Source organism: Corapipo altera, unplaced genomic scaffold (genome assembly GCF_003945725.1).
Source record: "Corapipo altera isolate COAL_440 unplaced genomic scaffold, ASM394572v1 60, whole genome shotgun sequence".
NCBI lineage: Eukaryota > Metazoa > Chordata > Aves > Passeriformes > Pipridae > Corapipo > Corapipo altera.
The window spans coordinates 2717912-2743383 of record NW_020884912.1 but is presented as its reverse complement, the minus strand read 5'-3'; the positions used below and the strand labels follow the sequence as shown (position 1 = coordinate 2743383).

Below are 25472 nucleotides of genomic sequence, written 5' to 3'. Positions count from 1 at the left end.
GAAAGCTGTGATAGATTAGTATTTATAATACATTTGCAGCCAAGAGTAACCAGTATCTTCCACACGCTTCAAAGGGAGAAGGCTTTTTTGAAAATTAAAGTCTGGCTTCATGCTTAGGTTTCAGATTGAGGCTTTCCTAGGGCAAGGGGCTGGATCCAGGGGATCACAGTCCTTTCTTTCCTGTTTCTGATTTGCAGATGCGTCACCAGGCATTACGCACTTGGCAGGGACACCCCACCAGCTCCTAGATTCCAACATACGGCTACAGAAGAGACAGTTAGGGAGGGCTGCAGAGCTTAGGATATTTCTGGCTTGTATTTAAAGCCTAGAGCCAGCTGGCTTCATTTACCAAGTTTTCTAAATCTAGCTAATCCTACTGTCAGATTCAGCTTTTGTGACTTTTCCATCCCTCCTGCTTCACTTTCCTTGGAGGAAACAGGGAACAGCTGTTGGAAGAGCAGATACAGCCTGAACAGCCAAACATTCTCTGTTCTGTGCTCAGCCCATCGAAGTGAGGTGATGGCTGCTGCTTCAGAGGAAAGGATGGAAGAGGTGGCAGCTGATAAGGTAACACCTCTTTCCTCCTACCCTACAACAGCAAAGGCAGTTCTGCAGCTTTCTGCAGGAGTAGGGACAAGGTGTGAGCATTAGTGCAGGCAGCAAGGGATAGAGAATGGGTTGGTTAGTTGCTGGAGGACAAAGCCCTGTTTTAGTCTGTTTGCTGAGGTCAGAGTATCCTGCATTCAACTACACAAGACCTGAGGTCAGATGAGATTTGATATCATCGGCTGTCAATGCCATCATAGCTCTTTGAGTTCCTTCCCAACATTTTGCAGTCCTATTCCTTCTTTTCTCTTCCATCCACAAGGAGTGGGTACAGATATGAATGAGTGCTTTACAGCTGCTATTGGTTACATTGTCATATCATTAATGTGAAAACACTGGAGTTTTTTCCTTGATCTGAAAAATTAAAAGGCAGAAATCTTCAAATCTCACAGAAAGAGTTAAGTACGTCATGAACCACCATCCACAGTTTGTAAACAGAGCACTTTGGAAAGCAGTAACTAATAATATAAGTAAAGTAATAATAGTACATACAAATATGTTCTGATGTTATTTTTAATTAAATGGCAGAATACTGTAGTCTTCTTGCACTCAATTCTGTCGTAATGCAGTTTAAATGCATATACACATGGTGTTTGATAGTGTGATTTGCTAATAGCATCATATTATTATATTAACATCAAATAGTTACTTGTGATTCCATTAGGTAGATCTGATGACAACTCTTTCTTACAGACCTTTTATTCGGTTCCATACTAACTACTTGAGCTATGCTATTTATGGTGGATGAGTGCCTCACATTCAGTGTATTTTTTTTGTTTGGGGGCGGGGAGTGTCAGAAAGTTAAAGCTAATGCAGTTAGCCTGTTTCTCAGAAGGTGGATAAGGAAAGAAATATGTTATTTTTGCCCATGTTCGGAGAAATTGTGCAATTATCTCATAGAGAAATGCCTGTTTTTTGGATGACAGCCTTACGATTTCACATAAGGTACAAGAACGACAGGAGTTACCACAGCTGTAGAGGCAGCATCAATGCACACTTGACAGGATTGAGTTCCTTGTTCTGTACAGGGGGTAAAATAATTGAGAGGAAGGGGATATTACCATCAAGAAGTTTGGGGCTAAGGATAGCAATAAAGGTATTTGCTGCAGGAAACCTTGATGATGAAATTCTTCCGGAGACTTATTGTTTGGCCTCCTGAAACTTCTCTCTGCACAGGCCACATGTCATCTCTCACATCCTATTGCTAGTGTGGTTGTTCATCCGTTCTTCCCCTCAAGCACCTCTCCTGCCAGAGGGCTGCTGTCTTGCAGCATTTGAGAATGTAGATCAGAAACATTGTCACTTCTGTGCTCAGAGCGATTTCCCTTCTGGCACCTAGGTTGTTGGAAAGCAACTGACCTCAAGCACAGAGAGATGAAGAGAGGGGACATTACTAGAGTTTACAGAAGAGGTCTCACAAGCATGTGTGGTAAGAGATGTGAAGGACAGGAGCTGAGGAAAATGCAGTAAAAGGAGGAAAGGGAAGGGTGAAAAATGGAAGGGGGCAGAGCGTAAGTGCAGCATGGCTTTTCTATCAATGTACTGTTTCCAGTTGTGAAGATAATTGGGATTTGGGACACTGGTGCATAGTGGAAGTGTGTCATTGGTGACTTTCATAAAATATTCAGGAGCAGGGGGACAAAAAAAAATCTCCAAGTTTCGGTGCTGGTTCTTGTTTGTTTTGGCCGAGGAATAGAAGTCCACGTGACAGATCTACAGGTCAGCTCCCTGCTGATGAGTTTTGCATCAAGGAATACAGCTCTGCATAATGGATTTTTTTCCCCTCATTTTGCATTTAATAAAAGGAAAATAATTGCATTAAAATGAAGAATCAACCAGATGCTAATGTTACATTATAGTCATGCACCTAACTGATCAGTACAAGCATTTCTGTATGTGCCAGCAATATAATTTCTTCAAGTATGGGTAAGATAATGGTTTTTTCCCTTGCCTGCTTGGAAATATAGTCAGTGAAGGTTGCCTGCACAATCCTTACTAGTCACCTTGTGCACATGCCTATAATAGACTTTCATTGCATGAATACATATTCCTTCTTCCACAGTTGTCTCTGTACATTGCAGTGCACAGGGAGACTTTTGATAATTTGCTATAGCTTGTAAAGCAGTAAGTTGTAGATTCCTGAATTTTAGGTTCTGTGGAATAGAAGTGGTTTGTTCTCATAGAAATATCATAGAATGGTTAGGGTTGGAAAGGACAACAGGAGGTCATTGAAGATTTCAATATTACTTCTGTAGCAATGCCCAGGGTGTCTGTTGCATTTTAGATGGAGAAAAAGCCATCAAAATCAGCCATTTCCCTCAGCCAATTTTTTCTCCTGATTTGAAGTGCTTAGTATTTGTTTCTGTTGTTCAGTGCAGGAGGCTGTGCTGTGACAAAAAAGGTTTGCTGCAACTCGTACAGATTAAAACATGTCACAACAACTGGGGGAGCAGCTAGGCAATGCAGTACGTGTTAGGCAGCAGCATCTCAGCTGAGCCAAAGGTTAAAGGTGGTACTGACCCTCAGGTATCCTGGGTTGGTGGCATCCCCCTGAGTGGATTAGGTCTTGCTCTGGGAGAATGGCCTCCAGAAGGAAGGCCAAACTTTGTTGGCCAGATTTTGAATTTGATTAGCAACTGATGAAATTAATGGTGAAAGAAAGATGGATCCCATTTTCAGAGAACAGGCAGTATGTAAAACCAAAAATGGTTGTTAGAACTACTTGGCTCCAATAGGCTTCTTCAATTTAATATGGTGTTTAAAGTTTAAGGAACAAAAAACCCCTTCTCTCTGAAATTGCAAGTTTTCTCCAAAAATAGCGCTGGTGAGAAAAATGTGAGCTGACTTTACCAAAAATATCATCTATGTCGTGAACAAGTCCCAGCTACATTAAAGCAACATAGCTTGGTTACTCTTCCCCTCTCTCACCCTGCTGCTGCTCTGTGGGGGCCAGCATTTTGCAGGGGACAGGTGCAGACCAGTGAGAGCCTGCTGTTCGCACTGTGTGGGGGACTGCCTCAGGGCTTTCCCAAACCAGTTTTTCCTGCAGCACTGAAAAACAGCACCTTATGATCCTGACAGCACCGATAAGCAAGGAGGAAGGGAAAGGACACCAGAGGCTTATACAGCAAGCTGTGCACCATTGCTGTCCCCTCTACCTTGTCCATTTGGATGCTGCAACACCAGAGCCTGGGTCTTCACAGTTCTTTTTGCTCCGTCTGTACGCCCAACAGCTCTCATAGCTTTTCCTTATCCTCTCATAAGGCAGATCAACCCTACTATTACTCTTCTTGTAATCCCTTTAAAACTCCAACTGTTTTGAAGGCCTTTCCCTGTGCCCTCTCAACACTTAAGTACGTCAGTGACTGTCCCTTATCTGGCCCTATACATTTTAACTGTGCAGTTAAAATAGCCATTTTCTGAATCAGTGCCAGAGTTTCTTACCTTGGGCTCCTTGACTGTAAAACAGTCTGTGAGCAGACTCGACATCCAAAAAGTAGTCCATTTTGAAGGAACTTTATGTGCAATACTCCAGCATGGATGATCAGTCAGATTCCTAGGAAAGATTACAGAGATGTCAGACAGAAAAAAAGCTGGTGAGTTTCTTTGTAGAAAGAATTGTGTAGGCAGTCATTTGGCATATTAGGGTCAAAGTATTTTCAAGTCACTATTCACAGAACTTCATAAGCATCCTTTTCTGTTTTAGGATGTTTGATTCAAATCCTTCTCTAAAGACAAAACCAGAAGTCCTGCTGCAGTATTAGCAAGATTCCTAGCTTTCTAGTACAATCACCTGTATTCTAGCCACAGTCTCTATTTCTTAAGACACATACTTGGATTCATCTGCCTGTTACATTTACTCTTAAAAAGAAGATCAGAAAAGGGACAGGGACCTCTTTCAGCCAGATTCACACCCAGCATCTCTGACTAGTCACTGCTATAACAGACTACATTAAAGATAGCATTTGTTCCACTTATGCCAAAACACTGCACTAGGAAGAAAGACACAATATTCTGGATATTTCACTACACCTAAATGACCAGAAGCCAACTTACCTTTCCTCTCTCCTCTTGCTGACCAGAAGCAGCAACAGAACATTCCACCATCAGTTCTAAAAGTTGTGTTAGGAGCAGTCATTAAGAAATAGTAGGCTACTTGTAGCGCTGTTTCATAGCTAAGGTTTATATTTTTTGCATTCTTCTGAACATCAGATCTGTCTAGATCCTAGATTACAGCCGTCCGAGATGTACACAATCCTAGATTACAGCTGTCCAAGATGTACACTCTGCCTTTGCCAGGCAGAGTTCCTGGAATGATGCACATTACTGTGACCCTTCTCCAGCTTTATTGCTACCTTCTGCATTTTATTATACTCTGAAAAACTCACAGAAAAAACAGGATTTGCAGAAAACAGACAATCCAGTTCTCTCACCCACATCTCAGTTCACCATGACATATAATCATAAGCATACAAACAACTCTGAACAATGTCTATTTTAAGAAAGACAGACAAAAATACCTCTAGTCCTTTTCCATGCAAACTTAGCAGAAAGGTTTGGAGTAGGGAGTCTGACTCTTGATTCAAGCAATTCCTTTAATTACGCTGGAAAAATTAGGGAACCAGGTTTCCAAAGCTTTCCCTCTTTCCTTTGATTCAGTTTTCATAGATCAACATGCAGTCCTTTCTAAAATTCAGAAGTCTGTCCTGATGAGAAAAGTTTTAAATTCCCGAGCAATTCACTGTACTGTAGCACTCCCAAACCAGAAATGATACTTACTGCAGAGTATCAAGAGCTGCCTGACAGTGGTGTAAGCTCCAGTAGTTTCAAGGAGGGTTCCTTTGATCTTACTAAATGTCCCCAGTGTAAGCAAACAATTTTGATTGTTTGATTGGAACTCTGATGAATAATGCATAACGTCAACTGGACTTCCTTTATCAGATAAAAATGGCCAGGAGATGTTGTTACTTAGCAACAGGAGGTGACACTACGTTCATCTCCCCCACTCCCCCTCACCCTTCGTACTGAAAAATTAAGCCCCTGGTTTTGATTTGATAAAAACTTTCCCATGGAAAAAAAAAATCTACATCAAGTTTCCTTAAGAATTTGTTTTTCACTCTGATCTTCCTTGTTGCGTCTGATATTCTGAGATATTTTTAATGTTTCATAATGATTAACCGTAACATTGCGTTTTGTCTAATAATTTGCTTTCAGTAAGTAAAATACCTACTTTCTTCACCATTTACCACAAGGGTAAGGAGATTGTTTTGCTATAAATAAAATGTAAATAACATCTTGAGAATAAATTAATTTCTTATCTGCTACTGCTTGTTGGACAAGGCAGACAGAAAAAGCAACATACAAAATGTTCCAGTGATGCTATGAAATATATAGAATATCGAGAAACCTTTCCTATTACAGAATTCATACTTTAAGTAATTCATTCATTCTTGAAGGAGCCCTAACATTCGATATAAGCATTCTCAAGGAATCATTGCATTTCTACTTAAAATACAGCCTTTTAAAAAATACACAATGTAGTTTTTTTCAGGAAAGGCACATTGATAAAAAGCCAAAGCACTGTGAAAGGTTTTAAAAATAAATAAATAAAATCAGATGCAGAAGATAAGTACTTACCAGTGTTACTGACCTCTTTCCATCCTACTGTCATGGAATAAGACTAAGCAAATGCAACCCAGTCTGTGAGCCAGAATGAACAGCTTCTAATTTTCACTTCAACCTCGAAATCAAGAGTACTGAATAGAGAAAGGTGACGGATCTGCTTATATTATGATGAAATGAAAGCTCTTAGCACAGATCTGAGTAGAACTGCTTTTTTTTATACCACATTAGCCTGCTAATTTGAGGAAAGTGAAAGGCTTTGTTTTACTGTCTTTTATCTGTTCTCTTTGCTACCCCCACAATTTAATTTGCATTTAAAATTATTCTTATGTCTCCACTGCACTCCAAGGTATGGAGCATTTTCTAATCACGATGAATGTTCAGTGTGGTTTTTGGCACTTTTATTCTGAGCCAGAAACACGGTGAGTAATTATAATTGCCAGCTATTTTCTAAAATGAAATACAGAGTGGTTGTCTGATGCAGTTTCTGATTTTTCCTTCATTTAGCAGTACATCGCAACAAGCTACTCAGTCAAAGCATCAGTAAAAAAAATAAATCAAATAGCACAATGTCATGGCATGATAGCTTAAACATGCATATCCATAGACTGTGAAAGCAGAATATGTTTCTACCAAGATCTTTTCAGTTATAATTTGCCTTTCCTGAATTTAAAAGTGAGATTGGATGGCTAATAAACTGAAATTAGTACAGCTATCTCTTGGTGGCTTCCAGTGCATCTAGTTTAGCATTACTGGAGCTGCACGTTGTTTGGAATGAACTGAATTGAATGGCTAACAAGGGCCATGCTATTAAGTTACATGGACATCCCTCACAAGAGGATCAGGACCCTGCTTTTTCCAGAAGTTCTTAGAGTAGTCCCCCAAAGCCTGATTTTGGAAGTAAATCAGAAATTAAAGAAGGCAGTGATAAAGTGATCCTTTGGTAAATTTAAAATCAGAAGTTCTGGCAAAACAACTATCAGGAAGCAGTCAGACTTAGTCTTTCCATTTTTGCAAATATTCTGCTCAAAAACTCAGATATAAATGCCCTCTGAAATCCACTGCCACCAAATTTTATTGGTGTTCAGAACCATGGGTTCTGAAAGATAGGATATTCTGTTCAATATCAGAAAACTCTGTATCAAATATCATAGGATTTTTTTTTCTTTTAAGAGGAAACCCAAGAAGATCAATTGACCATCTGAGTACAGTTTTCTTGGAGAAGATTAGAAAGTAAGAATCCCTGTGAGCACATTACTTCATGGCTTCCCACTCTGAAGAGTTTTTATATTCTTCTTCAAAGCACCCAGGCAGTATCAAAGATAAGGGTGAGCCATATGAACTCCAGGTAGAGTCTGGTATGGTTGTTCCTGCACTGGCATTACAGTAAGTATGGTTGGATTGAGTAGGTATCTCACTGTGCCACCTTAGTGGTGGATCTGGTTTATGCAAACTGTGTTCCTATTTTCAGAGATATGACAAACATTTTCATTCCTAAACACAAAGGAAAATCAGACAGCAAGAACGCTGCAAACTCCTTTCTTTGCGTTTTGGAGTGTTTTTAGCACCTTGCTCTTTGCATTTTTAAGAGCTTGTATTTGCCATGGTGACTACTGAACAATAGGTCCCTCCAAGCTGGCTTCTGATAATTATTGGATCCATTATCTTATGGACCAGGGGCCAGTTGCTTGTTTAGCCCAGCTGATTTTTTTCAGCAGAAAACCAGAAAAAAAGCAGAAAGGCTGACAACACAGAGATGCAGAAGGAAAAATGGAAGACAGGAACCTCACTTGCTCCAAGGATTGTACCTGCTTGTTAATGTGCAATATGGAATACTTTTTGTTTTTCCTATGGACACTGAATCTCCTGCTCAGGAGGAGACTGAAAAAAATACAAGCTTGCATGCTGGACAACATTATATAGCACCTGTCCATTAGCCTTTGATGTATCCTTCTGATTGCCTTTGCTCTCACCCTTTCAATCTGCATTGTCATCTTGCACCGTGACTGGCAAATGTAGTCATTGAAATCACCAGCAACCTCTCTACTGACCATTGCAAGATCATCCATCTTGATACCTTCATCCATCTCAGGGATTTACAGTTCACTTTAAATTACAGTTCAGCAGTTCTGACAGCTGCTAAGAGCTCTCTCTGACAAGGGAGTACTTAGCAACAAGAAAGGTAACAGTGCCTATATATTTATATGCTTCTGTGGCATTCATCACCATGAGGGGAAATCCTTGCCTGCCTGATTGGAAAGTCTTCAGGACGGTAGTGTGGGCTCAGATTTGACCCACAGTCCAGAAAACTTGACCCACAGAAAGGGAAATCAGTTACCTCCAGTTCAGTTGAAAAGCCTACACATCTAGAAAAATGTGCAGGTGAAACAGATCTATTTTGAGTTAAGTATGATCCCCAGATCTGGCTTCACATACACTTGAGGCTCACTGTGCTCCTGTGCTAATGCACAGTGCATTGCAATGTGTGCTCTGACTTGGTTTCCAAAGAACAGCAGAGCACCTCAGGGGGTAGGAAGGGAAGGGTGGCAGTAGCCAGAACCAGAAACTCTACTGTCTAGCTCTCTGAATGCTTTCCTGTGTTCTGTCAAGGCCTGAAGCCAAACTTGCAAAACCTCTGCTATTGACTGGACCTCTTATCAGTACAAATCCTTCTTTGGGATAATGGGTGCAGTGGTTTTATAACACAGACAGATATCTATATAGGACTAGACAGAGATTGAACTCTTTGTGAACTAGACTGGAATACCAACCAACCTCTGCTAAAGGAATACTTTGAAAAAACCTGTTACACTGTGGAAAAATATGAAGCCAAAATTCCTCATCATGAGCTTTAGTAACCTACTGCATCACATTTGACTTTTTCCCAAATTAAAAAAAGAAAACCAACTGAAAAAAATAATCTCAAGAGGAAAGTAATTGAACACTTGGCATTTAGAAGGAGTGAGTAGCCTTCTGGTTCTCTAACAGTCAGATACATGTAGGCATAGGGCTGGGGTTTTTTTCCTACCCTGAACTCTATTGAGAACATAACTGTTACTGTAATGACTCAGAGCCTTGGAAAAAAAGTCTGCTGCTGACAAACACTAATATTAACCTGAAAGAAAGTGGGAGAGAGAATGTAATGTGTGACTGAAGAAGTGTAGGCAAGGTGATTATTACAGAGTTGTTTCCTGAGGGGTACATTCAGAATAAAGGAAGAATATAAAAGTTTAAGCCCCTAAGCTGTGAAGAATGCGGTTTTTTAAAATTATAATTATTAGTCTTGTACTTAGATATGTTAAAAAGAGAGGATTGCTAGCAAAATTAAGACACAAATATGTTCTCTATTTCTTATTTGTAAGGCAAAACAGATATTATGATGAACACAACAAATAAAACACAAAAATATTCAAATGAGAGTTACAGATGCTTTGCGGTAGAGAGAGACTAACACTGATGTTTTCAGAAGTTTCTACAAATTTTGTTCAACTCTATCTTGGGGTCCTCAGGCTGAAACCAAAAGAATTTTAAGAAGGAATTTTAGGAGACCTGTCCAGTAGAAGAGATCTTTCCAGTGCCATGGTATTTACTTTTAATACTTCTGCCAAAAAAAAAAATCAATATCCAGAAACATTGAAGAGAACATAAAGGTAGCTCTGGCTCTTGAAATCAGTGGAAGATTTGATTTGTGGTTTTGTAGCATCAGGGTCACCTTCTTGTTATTTATCTCCAAAGCAAGAACTGCACAGATTCCAACGCAGGAGAGATGAGCTTGAAAGGAGGCAGCTTCAGCATCCTATGTCATGAACAAGAAGTTCAAGAAGTTGCTAGCTGCAAAAATCTTAAAAGTGTTGTCACAGAGAACAAAGGTTAGCTATCCTGCATAGTAAAAGTGTGTTCTAAGATGACGTGTGGCAGTTTGATATGTCTTCATTTGAGGGAGGAAAGGTTGAAGTCATAATTATATGAAAAACGGAGAAGAGAGAATTTGGGAGCGCACGTAAGATAAAACCTAATCCTCCAGTCCTTATACAGGCAGAAATACTTCTACATTAGTAGACCTTCATCATTTTCCTCAATTACATGACCAGATTATTTTTCTTCTGTAACAACCTACGTACGAATGGAAGAAAAGAAAATTTCCCTAATTCAGTCCCACGAGTGACTTGGTGGAAGTAGAGAAACACAGAGCTATCTGTAGCAGGGAAAGTGGAGGAAACTAGCAAAATAGATCTTTGGGGTAAACATTCCACCACTACCCTACGAGCATGCAGCAGTTGTGGAGGTGGAGGCATCCCTTTGGACTTCCTGCTCACTTTTCTAGGAGTTCTGGCAAAGGAACTTTAAAAGGATCTAAATGGGCAGCTGGAAACAAAGACAGACAACAAAATCATCCATTCTCTGTGCCCTCCTGGGACTGAGCAGTCACCAAAGCTTGAGCTATTCCCCATGCAAAGGACAGGATGGCTGGCCCAACACATAATAGGGAATGCCTTTAATTTGCACTAACACAAGTGTTAATGACCTCAGTCTTAACCTTCATTGAAAGAGAGGGAAAAGCAGAACAGGGAAACTGAAAACAAATGTATGTTTAATGTCTCCTGATATCGTTTGAGAAATTGTGCTGGAAGGGGATCATTCTTAAATCTGGTTTCAGTTGGTTGGTGGTTTAAATGGGATAAACAATCCAAAGTAACTGAACAACTGGACATAAATACAGTAAACATGATTACATTCAATAAAAATCTAAGATTTGCAATCTAGCTAGAACAAAATCAAATGACTTCTTGCCAATTGACTTTGTATAAGGCAAAGACATAACTATTAATAAATCTACAAGGTGTAGTTCTCAATAACATGATTTGTTTTAATATTCGTAGGCCACTGTTCATACATAGATAAATAATACATACAAATGCCAGTCTCTGAATAATTTACACTAAATCATAGAATCATATAATGGTTTGGGTTGGAAGGGACCTTAAAGATCATGTAGTTCCAACTCTTCTGCCATGGGCAGGGACACCTTCCCATAGAGCAGATGACTCGAAGGCCCATCCAACCTGGCCCTAAACACTTCCAGGGATGTGGCATCCACAGCTTCTCTGGGCAACCTGATTCAGTGCCTCACCACCCTCATAGTAAAGAATTTCTTCCTAATCTAAACCTTCCCTCTTTAAGTTAAAAGCCGTTGCCCCTTGTCCTATCACTACATACCCTTGTCAGAAGCCACTCTCCATCCCTCTTGCAGGCCCCCTGTAGGTACTGGAGGGCTTGTATAAGGTCTCCCCAGAACCTTCTCTTCTTCAGGCTGAACAACCCAACTTTCTCAGCCTGTCTTCACAGGGGAGGTGCTCCAACCCTTTCAGCATCTTTGTGGCCTCCTCTGGACTTGCTCCAACAAGTCTGTGTCCTTCTTATGTTGGAGGCTCCCAATCTTATTTTCTGTTTTCATACTGTGCTATGTTCCAAAAACTGCATCCATTTCTGTTATGGTTTGGCCTGAGGTTTTTAACATTAACTTCCCTGGTATGACTGATCAACAATGAGAGCTTCAGAACATCCACTTGTTTTATGTTTCCAACCCTATGTTGCTCTGGAGCTACTGAGGAACCATATCTTTTGCAATGGGAACATTTATAGGAATTGCAATGAAACAGGTGAATGTAATTGACAAAGTTGTCCAGATACCTTGGGAATTCCCAGACATATATTATTGTACCTCACTATTAGAGTTATTCTGAAGTTTGCATGTACCTTTAACTTAGTTTGGATGAAATTCTTTTTTATCTGCACAAGTTGGGTATTTTTCTGCATTTTGTATGTGTAAGTATACAGAACTACATACTGCTGTGTTCTCCATACTTTTTTGAAGGATTTGATCCTACATAATGCAGGTCTATGCAAGGTCAAAAATGACAAGCAAGATAACAAGCCAGAAGAACCCTAATTCTTTCTTAATGATTGTGAAACTGTAGTGCTGTCAAGTTGCTTCTGCCTGGTACTGAGTGTGGCTTAAAAGAGGAATATGTATTGCAGCTATATGTTCCAATAGCATGATAGGAGCTACACAAGTTCTCCTGCCTCCTTAGACATGCCTTTCTGCCCACATCCTCCTCCTCCTTCACTATACACTGCAGGCTCAGGAGACTACTTCAAACTTCGTGTTGTTCGTGATTTCAAAGAATTTCTTCTTGCCTTTGAGCAAACCATTGCACCTTCAGCAGGAATGCATAGGACTAACACCAAATTTGCACTCTGCTATGGAACAGCTAATGCAGATCCTCTCATCCAGTTTCTTCAGCTTGAAAGAAGAGCAGATGTTTCAACAGAAGACTGGAAATGGTTTCTAAAACCAGCAGCCAAGGACAGGTCCTGTGTTTTATGCAGGTTGCACCTGTTTTCAGCCAACCCCATTGCGAAGAACAACTATGCATTTATTCTGTTGCCCAAGTTTCACTAATTATTAGAGGCACTAGAGCCATCTAAGTGAGGTGTATCCCCATGAACTGAGAGAACAGTGTCTACATGTAGACTGCAAATAACTACCCTGACAAATGGCATGGTGATCTATGGGTAATCTTCACAAAATAGCATTCAAATATTTGGCCTCAGTGGCCCTCAGGCTGATGAGTAATTTTAATAAAACATTGTCCTTGGGGGAATGAAGGACTAATTCTAATAAAACATTGTCCTTGGGGGAATGAAGAAAAAAGGTACTTGTGGCACAGTCTAGAAGTTAGATTAAGAAAAATAATAATTTTACAGGTGCTTGTTTAAAAACTCCCTAAAAATCAGTCAAAAGTCCAGTGAATTTAGGTTATACTCAGTAAGCACAATGCCTCAGTTTCATTCCCTATGAGGTAGATCCTTCTCTTACAGACTACCTTCTGAGACACTGAAAATTGTTGCATTCAGCCTCCTTATTGACTCTCATCTGCATATTGTGTAGTAGTAATTTCTGAACCATTTATATTTTTCAGTTAGCAAAACCAGCAAGCGTCCCTTGTGTGACACACATAACCATCCACACAAAATTTCCAGGAACCTGAATGCCAGCAAACGGTACAGCCGGCATCCTACTGCTAGTCAGGCTTGCCATGAATGACAGCTTTAACATCTGAAGCCTGCAGGCTTAGTTCACATGCTGAGATACTGACTTGCACCTCTTAGCTTTTTGACATGATCAAGTGGAAGCTCACTGGGTAACTATAAATCCAGGGCTTGCTTTCTGTTGATTTCCAATATTTGAGCCAAGTGGATGCTAAAGTGAGCAAATCGAAAAGCCTGGTCTGACAAACAGGTTTTACCAGTTCTGTTGTAATTGGGGTGTGTGCAGCAGTAATTGCAAGACGTGGTTTTCCGTGGGTTACTAGTGCAGCAGATTTACAGACACTGCTCAGGAGGAGAGGTTGTGGTGATAGCTGCTGTGTTGCACAACAAAAGGGAATGTGAAGCTCTGAGCAGCTGTGGAATTACAGCCCCGAAGCTACAAAGATGCATGTTTTGTAGAGGTCAGTGTCTCTTCAGAGGTAATGCCTCGTTTGTTAACGTAGACACCCTGCATCTTTTTTGAGAAATACGACTTTAATATTTTCCCCTCCCCTATAAAAGTATCCCAGGGTAATAATAACAATAAACCCTCCTCCCCCCAGTGTTTTCTTTTTAAACACATCAAGCATCAGAAAAGCTGTCATTTCAGACCAACTTCTGCCCATCCCTATGGCAACTAATGGAAGCATTTAATACTATATATACAAAATGTAATTTGCTCCCCCGCCATCTCTACTTATACTCTTCTTTTTATGCTAAAATTGCTGCATGACGCCTACAATGTTTGGAAAATGCTTCAGTGACATGCATCAGAGGTTCAACGTCACTGAAAAAAGCTCAAGTGACCAATTAAAAAATATTGATTTTCAAAAAGCAATTGGGGAAATTAGCAAAGGCCAAAAATATCTTGTCTGAATGGTCATATTTGTAGTCTTGGAATACCTGGTATTAAAACTTATAACATCTTTGTAAAAGAAGGGGGAAGAGGAGAAATCAGTCACTGATTATCAAACCAGAAAAGGTGACAGTATTTAATATCTTTGCAGGCTGCAATCCCTGTCATAGAAATAACTTTAAAAGCTATGAAGCAGTCTCTGAAAATCCTTCCTCTGCCCAGCCCCATATAGCTTTAGAAGTTACTTAAAGTCAGCTTGAATTTGGGGCTTAAAATATTAAAATAACAATAATGAAAAGATAAAAGTAATATGGATTTCTTTAATCTCCTTTTCAGGAGGGAGAGACATATCCATTGCTTACAGTTCTGTGTTATGAACCTTCTGTAACAGAGAACACACAGGTATTATTTGGCTGTCCAGATCATCTGCCTTGCTGTTCTTTATTCCTTATAGCTTTTATCTATACTTGTTTCAGAGCTGAGCACCATACAGTAAAATCATTACTAAATACAAGAATATTAGATAATAACTTCTTTCTGTTGCCCTCTTTGAAGTGGTCAGACATATATAAAAAGCAACTCAGTTTCAAGTAGGCCAGAATTTAAGAAATATGTAAAGCCATTTTTATAATACGTAAACATAGATTCACATATGTTTCTGTATATATATATATAAAATGAGATAAGAACAGAGCTATTGTGTGCTAATACAACACCTCCATCATTGTTATAACAATAACAGAAACTCCAGGTTTTCAAAATGTCTCTCAAGTATCTGAAGTAGTGATTTGAAGTGTGGTCCACTTCATTAAACTGGAGAGTTTAATTGCCTGAGTTCTTATATTTTTTATTAGAGTATGGTGCTCTGCAAATAAGAGGTCTTGTAACGTTTACCAGCTGGCAAGGACAGGTATCACCTACAGACTAGGTTGAGTAGCTTTATGGTAGATTTAGAGAAAACATTGTTATGCAGACTTTTATGATACTTTGAGATACCCAGCATGGGAAAGAAAGGGAGAAATACCAATTCACTTAGAGTAATGTTTATACCCCCAAATCTTCATTTGCGAAGCCTAGCCATGATTATGAATGTTTTATACAGTATTTCTTTTGGAATCAAAGAATCATTAAGGTTGGAAAAGGCTTCCAAGATCATCCAGTCCTACCTTTGACTAAACACCACCGTGTCAACTAAACCATAGCACTAAGTGCCACATCCAGTTGTTTCTGGAACACCTCCAGGGGTGGTGACTCCACCACTTACCTCCACAGACCATTCCAATGCTTAACCACCCTTTCAGTGAAGAAATTCTTTCTCATGTCCAACCTGAACCTCCCCTCGTGAAGCTTGAGGCCATTTCCTCTTGTTCTGTCTCAGGTTGCCAGGGAGAAGAGACCAACCCCCACATTTCAGGTGGTTGTAAGGTCTACCCTAAGCCTCCTTTTCTGCAGGCTAAACAACCCCAGGTCCCTCAAAAAGAGTGTATAAAGGAAACTAAGCTTCTGCAGAGGGGGTAAATGGGCACAACACCAATATAATTGTGACTGAAGCCAGAGAGTGCCTGCTGCTTCCTCTAAATCATCTTTCTTTCACCTTCCTTCTGCTAGCCCTTTAGCAGGCATAGACCATTGGCAAATACCTATAGCCTTCTAATATGGTTCAATGAGATGAAGGTCTAATCAGGTACTTTTCCAGCAAAGGAGCCACTGAGAAAACTAAAGTTAAAAGGAATTGACCATGCTTTTGCCAGGTCCATCCTTGAATTACTGTATCTGGAACTACAGGTAATGGGTAGGAGGAAATAACAATGTGCCAGAAAGAGTAGGACAGAGTCTAGAGAAAGGAGGAGACAGTTGCTGTATGGAATGAATATTGTGGCGTGCTATAAAACAGCTTTCTGTAATCCTGTGATACGGAGTTTTTTTCTGTGTATTTCTTATTTGGCTTTTATTTTTCACTTGTGTAAGTACAGAAATATAAGCTGTTGAGTACAACCTATGTAACACACAGATAAAACCAATCTCTGTTTTAAAACAGGTCCTAAATTGAAATTCACTGACTATGGCAAGGTTTTGGTATTCAAGATGTTTTAGTATTAGGATAAAAAGGGCTTCTGCCAGCAAACCATTCAAGAAACACACTTTGTCACAGGGTTCCATTAACAGCTTCCCACACAATCATTGAACAACAAACTTCCCATCAGAACTGGACCAGGGAGACAAGTGGAGCTTGAATTGGGCCACCACACCTTCTCTTGCTCCAGGTTCTCACACCTGAGGAGGTATTTCAGCTGGGAAGCTATTCTCCCTGAGCTTTGTATGAAGTCAGCAGCCAACAAAAAACTGTTACCCCAGAGGATACTTCAGAGTAATCCCACCTCTCATTCCTCGCTGCTTTTATGAAGAGCCTGCAGAAATGAGGTCTTGGTGAGAATCTTTTTTTCCCCTGCAAGCCCAAAGGGGCTCAACATCTGCAACTCACAGGGAGGCTTCAGTGGCTGTCATAACAAATGAAACCAAGTTGTTCGGCTGTAGAAATAAGGGAGAATCAATCATAGAATAATAGATTGGTTTGGGTTAGAAGGAACCTTAAAGATCATCTAGTTCCAACGCCCCTGCCATGGGCAGGGACACCTTCCAGTAGACCAGGGTGCTCCATCCAGCCCCATCCAGTCTGGCCTTGAACACTTCCAGGGATGTGGCATCCACAGCTTCTATGGCCAACCTGTTCCAGTGCCTCACCACCCTCACAGTAAAGACTTTTTTTCTAATGTCTAATCTAAACCTCCCCTCTCTAAATTAAAAGCCATTGCCCCTTATCCTATCATTATATGCCCCTGTAAAAATGCTCTGTATGTGGTTTAGCATGAAAATGGGATATGGTATATAAATGAATTAAAACATCCTTATGAAAGAGACTAGTTGGGCAGTATCTATAGCAGCTGTCTTTGTATATGACAGGTTTCTCTAGCCAAATTCTGGCACTATTGAAATCAATCTGTGTTTTACATCCATCTTCTGCAAGCCCTCTGTTTGACCCCATGTGAATAGTGCATATTGGGAGACATTAACATTTTTTTAGTTATGTGAACTTTCATTTCTAGGCTGTAATTTTCCTCCCAATGCCTGAAGCCTATGAGAAAATGTAGTTTGCTGGAAAAAACTGTAAAAATCTGAGGAGATGAGGCCTAGGATACCCAAACAGTGTCTGTTTACTAAGACAGAGATGTAGTGTGCTCTCCAGGAAAAAGATTAGTGGAGAAGGAGAAGATCTTTGAAGGAAGTACTTAATGCAGAGTTGCAGTCTAAATGGCGAACAGCATAGTGGGATAGATCAATAAATGGACAGCAAACAACAACAAAAGCACAGATTCACAGAAATACAAGGCAGAAGGCCACCTCGAGAAATTCTCTAATTGCCGCACACTAAGGCAAAAATAACCTCACCAGGCTCATTCTTCACTGATGTTTCTTTAACCTACAATTTAAATCCTCCCTTGAAAGACAGAAAAACCTCCATGGTAGGCCTTCCTAGTATTACAAGACCCTTAGGATTAGAATTTCTTCTCTTAAAATCTCCCAGTTGCGCTGCTGCAAATTGTAATTTTTTTCCCTCTTTTTTCCTCTGGTGCATATCATGAATAATTGAGCAAGATGGTGTAACTAGAATGTGTCATGTAGAAATAATGTATTCAGTTACTTTGCCGAAGGGAGAATTATAGTCCTCTCTGGGTGAGTAGAAAGCCACCCCGAGACTCTGGTATGTGAGAACCTTTAAGAACACATTTGACCATTGTCTCCTTAATGAAGAAACACATTTGAGATGCTCAAAATAAATATTTGTCTAGCCTCTCAAGCATTCTGCTCTTCAAACCCTGTCTGTCTTCTGCAAAGGTTTTGCGCTAAGTAATAATCCATTGGACTCCCCAGTTATCTGGAGAATTGTGACAAAGCCACATACTGCTATTATGGGTAAAAAAAAAAGCCTACTTGTCTCACAGAATCACAGAATGGTTGGGGTTGGAAAGGACCTCTGGAAACCATCTAGTCCAACCCCCCTGCTAAAGCAGGTTTGCCTAGAGCAGATTGCACAGGATTGTGTCCAGGCAGGTTTTGAATATCTTCAGAGGAAGAGATTCCACAGACTGTCTGGGCAGCCTGTTCCAGTGCTTTGTCACCTTCAAGACATTTTTCCTCATACTCAAGTGAAACTTCCCATGTTCCTAGTCATACCTGTTGCCCCTTGTCCTATCACTGCACAACACTGAAGAAAGTCTGACCCCATCCACTTGACACCTGTCCTTAAAATATTTGTATGCATTGATAAGATCTCCTCAGTCATCTGTTCTCCCAGATAAACAAGCCCATCTCTCTCAGCATTTCTTCGTAGAAGAGCTGCTTCAGACCCCTAATCATCTTCATAGCTATCCACTGGACTCACTCCATGAGTTCCGATGTCTTTCTTGTCCTGGGGAACCCAGAACTGGGCACAGTACTCCAGACGTGGCCTCAGTAAGGGCAGTAGATGGGTAGGATCACCTGTTGGCTATAATCTTCCTAATGCACCCCAGGATACCGTTGGTCTTCGTGGCCTCAAGAGCACACTGCTGGCTCATGGACTGTGTTTTCCACCAGGCCCCCCAGGTCTTTCTCTGCAGAGCTGCTTTTGAGCAGGTCAATCATTAATCCTTAACCTGTACTAGTGAATGGGGTTATTCCTCCCCGGGTGCAGGACAGCGCTATTGTGATTACTATGCCAGTAAAGTGTCCTACCATTTTCACATCCATGACTTCTTTACTCTTACTACTCATACATGTTTCTGTTAAATTCCTGTCATCTAGTCATTCTTATCATCTTCTTTCTCTGATGGTGTCTGTCATCATCACTTGGATTTGTCTCTTTAAGTTATATTCACCAAGTGAAGCAATAGTGAGTCCAAGATTCAGCAGCTGACTCCAAAGGGATAAGACAGGAGGGCTCAGAGAGGACAGGCTATCACAGCAGAAAGATCCACTTTTCCCCCCTAGAAAAAGTTGATTTATTCAAGAGTAACCACAGAAATGTCTGTTAAGATTGAACTGGCTAATAAATACTCTGAGCAGGTTAAAAGCTAAAACTTGGCAAGTGAAAAAGAAAGTGGCTTTGAGTGCCCTTGCAAGGCAACAGCAAATGCTGCTGCTCCCAGGAGTCCCAAGGGTCGTCTTCTGCCACCCACGTCTTCTGCTGGGTTTGTGTCACTGCTGCTACTGGGGGAATTAGAGGGACTGAGGTAGCAAGTGCTGCTTCTGGGAGGGACTGTAACTCTCTGGCAGTAACTGCTTGGCAAAGCAAACAACCAAACAGCTCTGTCAAAGAACTCTGTGACCACTACCATTATACAGTCTCCCTTCCTCTCCAGCAGTCTGGCTCACTGTGAAACTCTGCCTTGCCTAAACCTAGAGCTGACTATGAGAAGGAGCCCAGTAATGACCTGAGGCCAAGAAAATCATATATCCTAGATGTCATTAACTGAATGGATTCCTTCTGCTGTGATTACAAGGGACAGCTCCATCCGATCTGCATTTTGTTCCTCTATTCCTTGCAGATCTGGATTTTGCTGAGAGATTTCACTAAGTACTTTGTACATCTGCTTTAAACAATCTTCAGAAAATAAATAATTTACAGTTTGTGCTATTCCACTACTGTTCTTTGTCATAATTTGCCTTTCTGAGTCGTTAATGGCTGTAGTCATAACTCAGAAGTCCCACTGTAGCAGGCAATGAAGAAATAATCCCTACCTGAAAGAATTTACCATCTAAATATTTTCTCATTGCAATCAGTAGCAAAAGGTGCTGGGAGAAGAGCCTCCTTGCTCTATGGAAGGAAACAGGGGAATAACATAGAAAGCATGAGGAGAGGACAGACCACTACCATTAGTGGGACACCAGGGCAGACCTCCTGTGTCTTGCCGTTGTTTCAACTCACTGGCACAATACACAAGTGCTCCATACATTTCAGTAAGATACCCATACCATAATTCTTCCTTAGGTGATCATGTGTGTCCTAGTTAGAACAGCTGGGACCAGCTCATCACTATGTGGGTGTAACCCAAACTGGCCTTCCATGCCATTTCCCAGAAACTGTTAACAATAGACCATTTACAGCAGCTGCCCAGAGCACGCCTGACCTCTAAGGCTATAAACTGGGTGTTAAGAGGCCTGTGAGACAGGAGTATGCTCCTGTCCTCATACCCTTTGTGGAACTCCCTGCCCTGAGGGAGGCACTGGGCGTTCCTACCTGAACATGAGGATATATAATCTTGGGGTCTTGGGACTTCTGTACCACTCGTGGGATCCAGAGAAGGACTGGAACTTGGACTGGACTGCGACCGCCACTCTCAACCAGACTGAGACCACCGCTCTGAGAGCACCACTCTTGACTGGACTGCGACTACCACTCTCAGCCACACTGCAACCACTACTCTCGACCAGACTGCAACAGCACTCCCAACTGGACTGCGATCACCACCCTCGACTGGACTGCAATCAGCACTCTCACCAACAATTTTTCCCTCTCCTTTTGCTTTTTGGGCTCAGGGGGACCACATAGGGCTCAGCAGGGGGAGGAGGGGCCCAACAAACACCGGTCTGTTCATGCCCCATGGTGCTGGGTTATGCATCTGGGTTTTGTGGGTTAAAACCAATTGTTTGTCAGTGTAATTGTATTTATTGTATTATTTTTATTAAATTGTTATTCTGACTTATAATCTCTTTTGCATTGGGTTCATTTCCCTGCTGGTTTACCTTTAAACCAGCACAATGTGTCATTTCACCTCCTTCTCAAAACTTCCTTCAATTGCCACTGCTCTTCTGAGATTAATTTTTTTCACATTTCATCCTTTTTGCAATTTTTCAGTTTCTATTGCTTCTTCATGCACAAAGACCCAACCAGATGAGATTCAGGATGCTAACTTGTGATGATGGTTAGGGGAAAAAACAAACAAACGAAAACCATGAAGCTAAAGGTAAGAGGCATAAACAGCACAGAGAGCTATTTCCTGCAGGACATAGCTGTTCTAGCTCCAGCACACAGAATGGAATCCCAATTACAGGCAGGACAATGTCTTTGAAGTCTTGATCTCTGCCACACATCCACCTCTGCATTAGAGAAGGGATTGGTAGCTATAATGTGACTGCAATGGCACTGAGAGAGGCATCATTAGGAGGCAGCCAACATCAGCTTCTGGCTCCCAAACCAGATGCTGTTGATGTTCTATACAGCATTTAAATTTCATGGATTTCCACTAGCACATACACAATCGAACTTGGAAAAGAAAACTAGAAACAAGATAGTTCTCTGTCTGATCTATGTCTTACAGGTCACTGAATAAGGTTAGGAAATATTAGGAGAGATCCTGAAATACAGAGAGCTTATACATGAAATAAAGTAGAACTGTTCCTATCTGAAATATTTGTAACAAAGAACTTCAGTAAGAAGAAAATACATACACAGAGGTGCACGCACATGTAGAAGAGTATGCAAAACAAATTTAGGTGATAGGTTAAAAATGTTTCTCCTGTCTGCACAGTTTGTTCATCAAATTTAGATCCCCTATGAAACAGTGAAATAACTACCCTGACACACATAGTCTTGCTAAAGCTGCAGAAGTGGGTTTTTACCCTCCAGCTTAGGAAAAATATACTCTTTTTCTCTAGTCATTCCCTGGCAAAGTGAAGTATATCTAATTTTGTTAAATTCCAAAATGTACTGTACACCAAAGTACTTGTAGGTGTTAAAGGAGAATGTCAAGGATGAGTCAAAGATTAATACCTAAATTATAAAGTATGAAATGGGAATTGCAGTCTTAAATATCATGTTAAGAACTAGGAAGTATTTACCTAGTCTAAAGCACTATTGCATTGTAATAGGCAAAATGCTATTCCTTTTAGTTGTAGGGGGTTCTTTAATAGTTCCATGCTTGAGCAGGAGGATGTATAGGATGGAGTGGTAATTTCATGAGACCTTTACAAATTTCAACAGAACTCTTATTCATTACAGCACTCACTTAAGTATAAGGCTGTACTTCAGTCATACCTACTTTCACTGTTCCGCAGAACAAGGATGAATTTAGGTGCTTAGAATAATAGATGCTTGACTAGTTTATTTCCTTCAAACATACAGCTCCTTCAATTACTGTACTGTAAGATTTGTAAGAACAAATCAAAGAAGTTTTCCGCTTTCACCAATCTACCCCTTCAGTTAGCTCATTGTCATGGTGTTTATCCATCTTCACACAGCTTTCTTTTGCTTTCTTATTAAAAAAAAAAAAAAAAAAGGAAAGAAAAAAATAGCATGCCTACCTTACCAGTGGTCTTAACAAATAATAAAAAAAAAAGAGAACCAATTCCTATGTGATGCTGTCATTGTTTCCTGCTTTCTCATTTTCACCTTTTGCCTCTTACATTTAATTGTCAGCTCTGTAGCAGGGCCACTTTTTTTCCTGTGTGCATACAGTCCTACAAACATAAACGGAGCATTTAGGTGCTCTGTTGAAAAAGCCCAATAAATAGAGCATAAAAGATTAAAGTTTTAATCGGCTTGTTATTTTCTCACTGTCATAAAGCATAATATCTGGTAAAGGTCCAAGGATATTTTTTTTTTTAAAACACAGTTGAGGAGACAGTGATGATACCTCACCTGATTCATAGGCTAACACCTGGAAGTGGTCCTAGCAACACTGAAACCCAAGTTTTAGCTGCTTCTTGAAGCTTTATGAACTTCTGGTTTAGTAATTAGTGCCCAGTGAGTCCAGTGCTGCTCAAACCACATACTTCAGCAACTGATACTTTGCACTGCTCATTAGTTGCGGACAAACAGGATACCAAAATAAAACTTCGAGAAGCAGACTTAAGTAGACTTGTCAATTGGTTATGGAGAACCCTGCCAAAAAGTGATTTTATTTTTATTATAAAGACAAGTAAGTTCATCAGTGAAATAGTTCGAGAGACCAGACTTCTGAAACCCCTGCTTTTTTACCAGTTAAAAATACTGAATAGCTATGCACAGCTTATTTTTAGTAGAATCTACTAACCACCATTTCTTGACATCAACCAGCTCACACTCACTGGAGTCCAAAGTAACCATTTCCTATTTTAACATTTTCAACAATTTTAAAATGTTAAGCTTTACTGTTAGTCCTCTTCTTATCAGAACATAATTGCTAAACATGGTGACCAGAAATAACAGAGGAGAAAACTACAGGTAAGTTACTGTCATTGTGTTTTCCGTAAATCCATGATAAAAGTCAGGACTATGTTTATGGTAGAAGGCCCACAGTTTCCTTCAAACAGGTTTTCCTCTGTAGTCTGTCTTGTTTTCTTTCTAGCTATTTCTTATATTACGGAGACTCAGGCATTTATTTTAATGCAACTTGCTTCATCCTAGTATGTGGATGGGTCAGATAAATAGTCCACTAGACACAATTCTATGGCCCAGATCTCTGCTATGAAGACTGGAAAAGTGACTAAACAAATGGAACTGGTACTCGGTGCACATAAATGAAATGGAAAAAATAAAGTTAGTTTAATGCCCGTAATGATGCAGACTGATGCATAAAATACAGAATATTTACAAGAGTCCTGATGAAGGAAGGTGTTGCAACTTTATAAACTTTAAGATATAAAAACTTACATCGTCAGTCCAAGTAAGTTTGGCTATGATTTGATTAATCAGCCTAGCATATCTCTGCATCACTGCACTTGTTGATGAGTATGATAATCAGTCCTAATAAAACCTGGTAGAACAAGCACTGTATTACAGAACAGAATCACTGTGGTTGAGTAATCTAATGGCAGCAGCAGAGATGGTCACTAATTTAATTGTTGTGATTCTGCATTAAGCCTATGCCATAGTCATCGCTGAGCATCTCACAAAAAAGCCAATTCATGGTATAACATTCCTAGGAAATAATGAGGTAGCACCTATGTAATTACAAGAGCTTGAATATTTTTTTTGTGGTTGTGACAACTACAAGCTCATAAACGCTGTCAAAGCCTGTCAACATCTTACTGAGGGGGTAATCCACAGTGAGAACTAAAGAAAATCAAGTTTCTCAAGGTATATTCAGGTGTTGCTCTAAATGATGGCAAAATAGATTCACCAATATGAACAATCATGTTGAAAGGAGGATTTTTCAAAATCTCTACGGCTAATTTCAATTTTATTGTTTTCAGATAAAGGAAGGAGGTTGAAACCCGAAGTAGCTAAAAAAGAACACGGTCTGGAATTTAATGTTAGTAGTTATATTTCCACAGCAGTGTCAAGGGAACCTTTCATCTGTGAAAGAGGTCAAAGTCACTAAGATAAAAATTTCAACCTGTGAGAAATTCCTGCATAAAGAGTGACAGAAATTACTCCTGCTGAAATCTTCTGAATTAGAAAGTCACACTGTGAAACAATTAGGTTGATTAACTTCATGCGAAGTGTGGCTTCTAGTAAGATTTGGAGACAAAAAATGTACCTGTATCATAAAAAATGCCCATAATAAACAACCAGAGGGAAGACCTTTAGCCCAATTTTTGTATCTGTAAGTAGGAAATGCAAGAGAGCTCCCAAGCTAGTAGAGCTGCAAGAGAATTCACAGGCCCTGTCACATATAGGCTCTCAGAAATACGTAATTATCTACTGAATGTGTGCATCTTGTGAGCTGATCCTCCTCTTTAGGCAGACCCATAGTGAAGTAGGGGCAGACCTACTCTAATGAAGTAGCAGTTCACTTTACTTTTCAGCTTTAGCTATGTCATGTAGGGAAATTTGTTGTTCATCTACAGCAAGCATATTTGTAAATGGGCCTACCATTTTTAGTAACAGGGGAAAAAAGAAGCAGACTGGGATTTTATACCCAAGAATTTTGTGTGACTGTATTTGCCTCCTTCTTTCCTAGCCTCAAAATACTAAGGCTGGTAAACTGAGACAAAACTTCAGACGAGTATTCACAGTGTCATATGAAAACCCATTTTGGCAATAAAAGAAGAATATACCTGACAGCCATTAGTAAAAGGTTACCTCTGCTGGTAACTCTCAATATGTTTGGAGTAGTTAAATTAACCCTTAGGACAGGACTTCTGGACCTGACTTTTTAAAGCACAAGTCTTCAAGAATTGAGTATCTAATTTACCCTACCTCTTCTTCTTGCCTTTCTGCTTCCTTTTTAGCATGCTCTCATTAAGTCACCTATTTTCTGCTGGCAATAAACAGATGAGCAAGGGTCTGTTTCAGATGATTTGACATATTAAAAAGAAGAAAGTGTTACTAGAC

At 40.1% G+C, this 25472-nt stretch overlaps 1 protein-coding gene across 4 annotated transcripts in view; it reads right to left on the bottom strand.

The window, feature by feature from the left end:
* Positions 1-6521, bottom strand: part of PHACTR1 (phosphatase and actin regulator 1) — a 303990-nt gene extending 297469 nt beyond the window's left edge. Inside the window, exons 1-2 of one of the 4 annotated variants that reach the window (XM_027654036.1) lie at positions 6244-6521; positions 4051-4162 (exon numbers count right to left, since the gene is read on the bottom strand). In XM_027654036.1, the coding sequence (XP_027509837.1) occupies positions 4051-4111 (61 nt within the window). In that variant the 5' untranslated portion in view covers positions 4112-4162; positions 6244-6521. Of the gene's footprint in view, positions 1-4050; positions 4163-5126; positions 5365-5385; positions 5524-6243 lie in introns of those variants that run through there. The other 3 variants (XM_027654034.1, XM_027654039.1, XM_027654037.1) reach the window with 3 other exon arrangements.
* Between the last annotated feature and the right edge of the window lie 18951 nt (positions 6522-25472).